Raw genomic sequence first — 10,660 nt, forward strand, 5'->3', positions numbered from 1 at the left:
AGTACTTAGTAAATACAGTCACCCAGTACCATGCTCTGGCATTGCTGTGTAGTCAAATCATGAAAGAAATAACTCCAGTTGACCAGAGTTTGACCAAGCAACATTTGTTAAAAGAAACATGGCATGTTGTACTCTGAGAAGTTGACTCAGCATGTAAAGATTCCTCCTGCAATTCAGGAGACATGAGACAGTAAAGTTTGATCCCTGGATCAAGGAGATTCCCTGGAGGAGGATATGGCAACCCACTCCAGTGTTCTTGCCTGGAAAAGTCCATGGACAGAGGAGTCTGGCATGCTACCATCCATAGGGTCACAGAATCAGACATGACTGAGCATATAGCACTTCCGTCTGCTTAGACCATTAGAAAAGCCCTGATTAATAAAGAGTGATGTAATAACATAAGATGACCTGATGTCCTCTAGGTGCAGTGAGGAGCATTGCAAGTATTCCCAACTATCCAGAAAGTTCACATTAACCACTTCATTTTTATGAATAAGAAAAACGAAGGGGATTTTTGCTTTAAAAAAAAAATTAAAAAAAAAAACAACTCTGTTACCATACTATTGTGCTTTTGTAAAAGTGAAGTGACATAACTGCAAACTTCAAAAATAAAAAGCTTGTAGTGCTGAAATATAGTGCTACAGGTGAGACAAGACTACAACATGTTTGACACCAACTTCCAAGGGACAAATTGAATCACTAAGACTTCAGATACTTTTCTTATCTGTAGACCTACACATGCCACAGAAAACTAAGGCTATTTAAGAACATAGATGGCCATCATCAAAAAGTCTACAAGCAATAAATGCTGGAGAATGCGTGGAGAAAAGGGAACCATCTTACACACTGTTGGTCGGAATGCAAATTGACACAGCCATTATAGAGAAAAGTATGGAGATTCCTTTAAAAACTAAGAACAAAACTACCATATGACACAACAATCCCACTATTGGGCATATACCCTAAGAAAACCATAACTGAAAAAAAAAACACATGCACTCTAGTGTTCATTGAAACACTATGCATAATAGCTAGCACATAGAAGCAACATAGATGTCCATTGATAGATGAATGGATAAGGAAGTTGTCGTACATGCACACAATGGAACATTACTTAGCTTTAAAAATAAATGCATTTGAGTTAGTTTCAATGAGGTGGATAAACATAGAGCCTATTTCACTGAGTTAAGTAAGAAAAAGAAATTCAAATATAGTATATTAACAGATATATATGGAATCTAGAAAGATAGTACTGATTATCCTATTTGCAAGGCAGCAAAGGAGACACAGATATAAACAACAGACTTGTGGATACAGTGGGGGAAGGGGAGGGTGGGATGATTTGAGAGAGTAGCATGGAAACGTTCCCATTACCATATGTAAAATGGATAGACAGTGGGAGTTTGCTGTATGACCCAGGGAACCCAAAGCCAGTGCTCTGTACCAACCTAGAGGGGTGGGATGGGGACTGAGGTGGGAGGGGGGTTCAGGAGGGAGGGATTCATGTCACTGAATGTCAAAAACCATCACCATATTATAGACTAATTACTCTTTAATTAAAAATAAAATTATGAATAAAAAATAGAGCAAATGAGTAATTCTAAAATTTCTGGCTTATTTTTAATGGCAAGGAAGCAGTTAGATTTTGCATTTTTCCTTCCTCATTTTGTTGGTGCCTCGCTTTTGACTTTTGGTAAATTCATAGGGGAAAAAAAATCAGCTGCAATTCCTTCACTCAATTAATTGCTCCTTCTCAATGGATCTATTGAAAAAGTTTCTATCCCTTATTTGCTTTACCACAGGCTATGGAAAAATAGAAGATCTGAGTCAATGTCCCATGAAAAAAACAGATTTTTTTTCCCAAGTAACATGTATTCAGAATTTAGTAAAGTAAATGGAAGACTCTGGAGTAAAACATACTCTAAAATCATGAAACTAGGAGATTATAGTTCTTTCCTTTGCCTAATCTGAAACTATGAACATGAACATTGAAGACTCTAGAAAGTATATTAAAACTTATCAAAATACCTAAAAATGTGTCTATGTTAAATTATCAACAAATAGTTTCTGGGATTTTTTTTTTTCTGTCAATGATCCTCAGAACTTTTTTACTCCCACAATTTACAACAGGTACAATTCTACCTATGTATATAAACCATCACTTTCTTGGCATTGTGACAAGCCTAAATTACTCCCCTCTTCAATAAACTCCTTATGGCATTTTTCACCTCTATGTTTCTCATTGTGTAAATAATAGGGTTAAACATAGGAGTGAGGATTGCAAAGAACACAGCCACCCACTTGTCTGCAGGGTAAACAGCCACAGGACGCGTGTAAGTGAATATACAAGAAACAAAAGACATTACCACTACTGTGAAGTGGGCACTACATGTAGAAAGGGCTTTGCGTCGTCCTTCAGAGCCATGGAATTTCAGGGAGATCAGGATGACTATGTAGGAGATGAGGAGCATGGAAAAAATAAGCAAGCACATGCCCCCTGTGTTAGCTGCCACCACCATTCCCAGCCTGTAGGTGTCGCTGCAGGCAAGTTCCAACAGTGAGAAGAAATCATACATGAAGTGATCAATGAAGTCCATGGTGAAAACAACCTGTACAGTGGCACGCAGGATCCCCCCAGTCCAGACCACCACCACCAGGAGCTGGCAGAGCCCCTGTTGCATGATGGCCATGTAGTGCAGAGGCTTGCAGATGGCCACATAGTGGTCATGGGCCATGATGGTGAGGATGGTGACCTCTGATCCCGCCCGGAAATGTTCCATAAAGAGCTGAGTTAGGCAGGCAGCCCAGGAGATGGTTGTCCTTTGGTACAGCAGGTAAATGATCAATTTGGGGGTGGTGACAGAGGTCAAAGAGGCATCTAGGAAGGACAAGTGATTGAGGAAGAAGTACATGGGGGCAGAAAGTGTGGGGCTGAGGGAGATTGTGATGACAATGAGCAGCTTGGCCAGCACCGTGAATAGGAAAATGGGCAAAAAGACAATGAAGAGTATTTTCTGCAAGTGTGGATTCTGTGTGAGTCCCAGGAGAACAAATTTGGTCACGTTGTGAGGAGGCATGGGATCCATTTAAGAACTAATGCATTCCTGGGGCCTGAATTAGCTACAAAATAATAAAAAAATGATAGGTTTTAATCATGAGAGAATTATAGTCTGCATTTCTTATAGAGAAGACTGAGCAGTTGCATGACTCTAGAGCATGTCTTTGGCAGTTTTGCCCCACGACCTGCTTCATTTTTTTTCTTACTTCCTTGGTGATGCACGTCATGTCTTCAGACACCTAGTACCTGCCCCCTGTAAAATATCTATAGGACAACATTTGCTGTGTAATTTACAGAAAACACTAGGATATTTACATAAGATCTGGATTCTCCTCCATTGTCCAACTCCACGTGACTCTGCTGAGTTATCTCAGTGTCCCATGTTTCCATTCCCTCCTCTTTGTCTTATTGTTGTTCACTCACTAACTCATATATGGCTGTTTGCTACCCCATGGACTGTAGCACACCAGGCTCCATGGGATTTCCCAGGCAAGACTACTGAAGTGGGTTGCCATTTCCTTCTGCAGGTTCCTCTGTGTCTGTGAGGTTGCAAATTGTCATTCTTAGATGCATCTTGTAAGATGTGCTACACACTGGTAAGAGTTATTACCTTCACCATGAAAATTTGCATCTGAACCCTAGCTCTTACTGTGGAAAGAAAGACATGGTCAATAAATACTTATCATAAGCAGACAGTTTAGAGAATATGCATATGCCACTAATGACCAGCTCTACTTGGTACCAAGCCAGAATACATAAGCTACATGCATTCTCGTGCTTTCTCCCATCTTCCCATAAGAAATTGGCTACAGACTACTGCATAAATAATAGAGTGAGAAATTTGGAGTCATAAATTTCCCAAAGAAAAGCGGAAACAGAAATACAGTAAAGTATATTTAGCAAATACACTTTCCCTTCAAAGATAAATGGATAAAGAGCTTTATTTTTTAATTGTCCACAATGAACACAACAGGAACTTTCCTGGTGTTCTAGTGGTTAAGACTGAGGCTTCCAGTTCTGGGGTGCTGATTCAGTCCCTTGTTGGGGAGCTAATATCCCTGTGCTTCGTGGCCAAAAGTAGAAAACAAAGAAAAACAAAAGGGATATTGTAACAAATTCAATAACGACTTTAAAAATTGCCCACTTCAAAGAATCTTTAAAGAATAAACACAACGTTGTAAATCAACCATTAAACACTAATTCCAAAACTGAAAATTATAAGGAAACAAAGTGTAACAGCTTCATTGCAATTTCTTATTCTGATATAGAATCCCCCAACAGATCAGAAAAGGGTATAGGGTACAAATAGTAAGAGTTAGATATAATTAATGTAATAAAACTTTTAGAAGTATCTCTGAATAAATACTTTGCATTTTAATTTTTCTTTGGTTCCCAACACTCTTTTGAGGAATAAGACCTAGTGGAAACCTTTCTAAAGTAGAAAACTTATTCTTTACAAATACGCTCAACACAATTATTAATAACTATGGAAAATTTATTTTTTTTTTTATTTTTTTTTTTTTTGATGCTTTTATTTACTTTTTTTTTTTTCTTTTTTTTTTTTTTAATTTTATTTTATTTTTAAACTTTACATAACTGTATTAGATTTGCCATGGAAAATTTAAAACTCTATAGAATGCTCAACACTGGAGGAATGGTTAATTAAAATATAGTGCATGTCTTAACAATGCACTTTTTAACAGAGATATTTTTAAAAATTGTTCAGCATCACTGGAATAGACTTCATTTGTAACACAAAGTGGAGAAAATTTGGATGAAAATTTGAATCATTTATTCTAATTTAATCTAATTGATTTTATTATTGTCTTATTAATTTAAATATATAGCAATTTAAAAAAAACACCAAAATATCTCTACTTCTAAATTAGTAGTATGGTACTTGAATCTATATTCCTTAATGGTCTGTATGCTGAAAACACATTTTAATGTTAAATAGTTGAGTGTGAGAGGTGATAATTGTTACAACATCCATTTCTACCTGAGAGTGTATGATAAACAGTCTATGATTTCCTGGGAGGAAAAAAAAAAAACCTCATCTATGAACGGGTCTGATATAGGTCCATATTAGTTCCTCAAGTAGCTGTTCGTCAAAAAAGAAGCAAATGCAAGATTTTAAAATGCCAATTGGCTCAGTTATGATAAGTGTCTTTGTTGGCTTATAAAATGATTCCTTTGCATGAACTTTAAAAGTAGAACCATGTATTCTATTTGTGGAGAAATATGAAAAGCTTTTTAGCTAATGGGATCTCAAGGGTATTTCATCATCATTAGCAGTTCTTGCCAATAACCCAATTGTTTCCTGAAATTAACTGAACAGCAGAGAAGAATTTTTAGAGCTTTCACTTTTATTTTATTTTTAAAATTTACAATATTGTATTAGTTTTGCCAAACATCGAAATGAATCCACCACAGGTATATCTGTGCTCCCCATCCTGAACTCTCCTCCCTCCTCCCTCCCCATACACTCCCTCTGGGTTGTCCCAGTGCACCAGCCCCAAGCATTCAGCATCGTGCATCGAACCTGGACTGGCGACTCATTTCATACACGATATTATACATGTTTCAATGCCATTCTCCCAAATCTCCCCACCCTCTTCCTCTCCCACAGAGTCCATAAGACTGATCTATACATCAGTGTCTCTTTTGCTGTCTCATACACAGGGTTATTGTTACCATCTTTCTAAATTCCATATATATGCGTTAGTATACTGTATTGGTGTTTTTCTTTCTGGCTTACTTCACTCTGTATAATAGGTTCCAGTTTCATCCACCTCATTAGAACTGATTCAAATGTATTCTTTTAATTTCAAATTCTTCCCTAAGTTTGCATGAAGGCAAAACCCTATGACAGGAGGAAAATAAACAACAAAAACAAAATAGTTGACCACTAATGAATTTAAATATTTGAAAACATATGGGCTTATTATGGAGTCTGAATATTTAGTACTGTGTAAATTAAACATCTATGTGGATAACTATCAGACATTTAAATTTTATGAAAATAATTTGCATTCTAGTATACTCTTTACTCAAATCAGAATTTTAACATATTATTTTCAAATATATATCATAAGTCACTTTGGTCATGCCCTACTCTTTGCGACTCTATGGACTGTAGCCCGGCAGGCTCCTCTATCCATGGAATTCTCCAGGCAAGAATATTGGAATGAGTTGCCATGTTCACCTCCAGATCTCCCTGACCCAGGAATCAAACCCATCTCTTACATGTCCTGCTTTGGCAGGTTAGTTCTTTACCACTAGCACCACCTCACAAGCCCTTTCAAATATATATTAAGTGATAATTATGGATGCAATTATAATATTGGCACTTCACACCACATGAAGTTTACAGTACTTCTTCAAAGTAGCTTTTGTGCCAGTTCTGGAATGAGGTTAACATGATAATGATGGAAATAAATGCATTATTCAATTATACCAGAGATGTGAAAATACATTACAGTCATTTGAATTTCATTGTATAATATCCATATAGAATAGAAATAAAAGATTCACAACTTATAGCAAGTAAATGTAAGACAGGGAATGAGAAAGCCATTTGTCAAATGTAAATAAGAAACTAGGACAATAAATACTGGACTAGGAACCTTAGGTTAAATTATAGATTTATAGCTAAAGTGACATGAAACATTTATGCTGCTACAAACTGTAAGATCTATAAAAATTACTGAGAGGAATAAATTTCAATATTTGAAATTATTTTGTAAAAATAATTCAGTTAATCTCAGAAATGCTCCTATATAAACCATACTCATCACATCATGTTCAGATATGCTTTCAATAATAAGAATAAAAATAACTTGTACTTACCTCTAGATTGACTCCAGAGAATATGGTCACTGTGAGTATCATGTGTCATGAGAGAAAAGATATTAAGAAAAATGAAATCACGTGGCCAAACCTAGGTTAACCAGAAACTCCAATATTGTTGTTGTTCAGTTGCTCAGTTGCATCGAACTCTTTGTGATGGCTGCAGCACACCAGCCTTCCCTGTCCTTCACTATATCCCTGAGTTTGCTCAAACTCATGTCCGGTGACTCAATGATGCCATCTACCCATCTCATCTTCTATTGCTCGCCCACAATCTTTCCCACCATCAGGGTCTTTTCCAGTGCATCGACTCTTCATGTCAGTTGGCCGAACTACTGGAGCTTCAGCTTCAGCATCAGTCCTTCCAATGAATATTCAGGGTTGATTTCCTTTAGGATTGATTGATTTGATCTCCTTGCTATCCAAGGGACTCTAAGAGTCTTCTCCAGTACCACAGCTTGAAAGCATTGATTCTTTGGCTCCCAACCTTCTTTATGATCTAAATCTCACATCATAGCTTTAACTATATTGACTTTTTTGGCAAAGTATTGTCTCTGCTTTTTAATACACTGTCTAGGTTTGTCATAGTTGTTTTTTTTTTCCACCCAAAGAGCAAGAATCTTAATTTCATGGCTGTGTTCACCATCTGCAGTGATTTTGGAGCTCAAGAAAATAGTGTCTCATTATTTCTGTTTTTGTTTTTTTTTTCCCACAATCTATTTGCTATGAAGTGCTGGGACCAGATACCATGATCTTCGATTTTAGAGTTCTATAATGCTATTCGTGGTGGAAAATGCCAAAGACAGTCTGAAAGAGGATTTTAAACTATATAAAGAACTATAGGAGATTTGGATTTTGCTAAAGTATTTTCATAAAAAAAGTCTAGAACTCTTCTACCAACTCTAAAATGAAAGCCAGAATCAAATCAGATAATTAGTATATACTGACATGGTTATCATTCTCAACCTTATAAAAGATTGAAGTCCATTCATGATGGCCCATTGAGTAGTAATCCAGCTTCTACTTAAATATTTACAGTGTTGGGTAGAGAGATTGCTTTATAACCTATACACCTGTCTCATCCAACTCCCAAATGCTAGAGTAGCATTAAAGGGAAAGAGTGGAGCTAGCTATAGGTCTAAATCAATGAAGTCTGTATATGAAAGTAAGTTTTCAAAAGAGGAGTTCCTGGAGCTATACCATGAAAGTCTGTTTCCAGAATACAAATCCAAGGACAAAGTGGTTTGAGTCATAGACAACAATGCAGATTCTCAAACTCAGGGGTGAGAGAAACAATTCCTTGGCAGGTTGATAAGAAGTCAGGGGGCCATGAGGAGGAGAAAAGGGCCTAGGGCTCTCAAAGAGGAGATAGGGGGCTGGAATTCTCAAGGAGGAGGAAAGGACAATTTTTTTTTCCTGCATTCCTTAGTAAGGATTATATAACAGCAAAGTATCCTTCGTGAGGACGATTTCTCCTTCCTGAAAACCTTCTGGCTAATCCTCTTATCTTAAAATATAAATTATGGGAGTGGGTCTAGTAAGATCTTTACAACCTTGAGACATTACTTTGACTCATTGTAATAAGTAATTAAAAAAGTGTATGACTCCCTTGCTTAGGCTACTGAGGGGAGCACACTCCGTCCCCCTTTTGATGTCTATGACAGACGGTTTCTCTGTCCTTTTTCACTTTAATAAACTCAGCTACATAAACGCTCTTGAGTGATCAAGCCTGGTCCCTGGCCCTGAAGCTAGATCTTCTTTAGAGATCATGAATCTGACACCTTTCACCATAAGGCTAGTCCAGGATCTTCACGACAAGGTAAGAACACTCAGAGCTCTAGCCTCTCTGCGTTCTCACTATACATGTTTTCTGCTTTACTTACTAACTCTGTGGTATGCTTGTGTGAATGAATGACACACCCTGATGAAATGATGAGCCCTGCTCTGTGGATTCACAGTGCCTTGTAATGACTGAAGGCAGCTTCAAAAAGGGGAGCCTTGTCGAGGGTTTATACTGATCTGACAATGCTAAGAGACACCCAACCTCCCTCCCAGGGGAGCGGCCAGAGATGGGCAAAGCATGTGGACCGAACTTTCCTTTCTCAGTCACCTTTTCCTGATCTCTTTGACCATTTCATAATTGTGTGGGAAATTAGAACTACTAACTTAATCTATCAGATTATTGACATTCAAGGGAATTGTGATTCAGGCTGTTACTATGTACTGTTACTTAGACCCTAAGTATGGAAGCGCCTAGCCTTGCTAGGAGCCGAAAGTTACAGGAGCATGTTTGGGAGTGAGGCGGAGCTCTAGCTGCAGGACCATCTCTCAGGCTAGAGAGCACTCTCCTTTCTGCCTGCCTCAGGAGCCAGCAACCTGAAAGTGAGTCTTTGTCATGGCTGTGCCTCTGATCTTTGTGGATAGAAGCACTGCTGGTGACCATGAGGTTTTGGAGGACACAGGTCAGGAACTGCAGCATCTGGTTAGATTGGAAATACAATGGGCTTCTTCCTTTGGTAGTGCTAGCTCTTAGTGGACCAGAGGAGGCACTCTGGTGGCTTTTGTATCAGCTCCCTAGATATTCCTTTTGTGGAACTTGTGAGAATGAACTGGAAGGATTGGCCCTAGAAGCTTGAGGACAAAAATCACTTTTTCTTCTCTGGCCAACCCTCCACCACCTTTTTTGCTATACTGGTGTGATGACACTCACAAGGGAACCTTCCTTGTCCTTCATCCCTTTATGACTCACTGCTTCTACTGCAGTCAGGACTGTATTCAGAAATGTGCATAGGGACATGAAAGACAGATGCTTCCCCAAGTAGTCCTAGCTTTGGAAAGATTCTGGAAAGCTACTCTGTTACACTCTGGATGACATCAGAGAAAAGAGCAAATCAAACAAAGGTCTTGGTGGTAAGGAACTGAAAATCGATCTGGGATGCCATCAGGTCTACTCCTGGTGCATTCCACCCTGCCTCAGTGGTAGAACTGGGAGGGATGAGTAAGATGCCTGCTTTGGTAGGGGACAAAGTCTGACAGGGAAGGAAAGCTTCAGTGGAAAGTCTGTATATACCCCCATCTAGAGTAGGCAAGGACACTTCTGGTGTAAAATAGCCACTGCTGTGGATGCCACTTTTTTCTCTCTTACAGATGGGAGCTCTCCGTTCCAGAACCACTTCGTTACAATGTGTTTAAAAAACTGGGACAGGAGAGGGAGAGGGTGGGATGATTTGGGAGAATGGCATTGAAACATGGATAATATCATATATGAAATGAAAAAAAAATAAAATAAAAGCAATCAATATGCAATAAAAAATAAACAAATAAAAACTGGGACAAGTTTGACCCCAGAATTTAAAAAAAAATATGCTTGATCTTCTTCTGTGATACTGAATGGCCATAGTATCCTTTGGAAGATAGGAGACGCTGGCCTGTTGAAGCGTCTCTTAATTATGACACTGTTTTACAACTAGACCAGTTCTGTAGAAAATAAGAAATGGGTAGAAGTGACATATATGTTGCTGTTTACCTCTCTGTAAGATATGCCAGACTTATGTCCTAAAGGTGAAGATTTGGGTGTGAAACCTTCAGCTCCCTCCTGTCCTCTTACTTTGCCCTTGTATCTGGGGCTCCCAACTGAACAGATTGAGAATCAGGGGCACCCTTCTAGGATGGGTTGCCTCAGTCTCGCTAGACTATTTAGAGGTTATGTCTTGGGACAGACGCTGACCCCCTGACTCAAAAACTTGAATTTTG

General features: G+C 38.4%; 1 protein-coding gene across 1 annotated transcript; it reads right to left on the minus strand.

The window, feature by feature from the left end:
• Positions 1–2,183: 2,183 nt before the first annotated feature.
• On the minus strand, positions 2,184–3,086 carry LOC102396830 (olfactory receptor 4C46-like). Its single transcript, XM_006068406.1, has one exon. The coding sequence runs from the start codon at positions 3,084–3,086 to the stop codon at positions 2,184–2,186; it is 903 nt and encodes a 300-aa protein (XP_006068468.1).
• Positions 3,087–10,660: the final 7,574 nt, after the last annotated feature.

Source organism: Bubalus bubalis, chromosome 16 (assembly GCF_019923935.1).
Source record: "Bubalus bubalis isolate 160015118507 breed Murrah chromosome 16, NDDB_SH_1, whole genome shotgun sequence".
Lineage (NCBI taxonomy): Eukaryota > Metazoa > Chordata > Mammalia > Artiodactyla > Bovidae > Bubalus > Bubalus bubalis.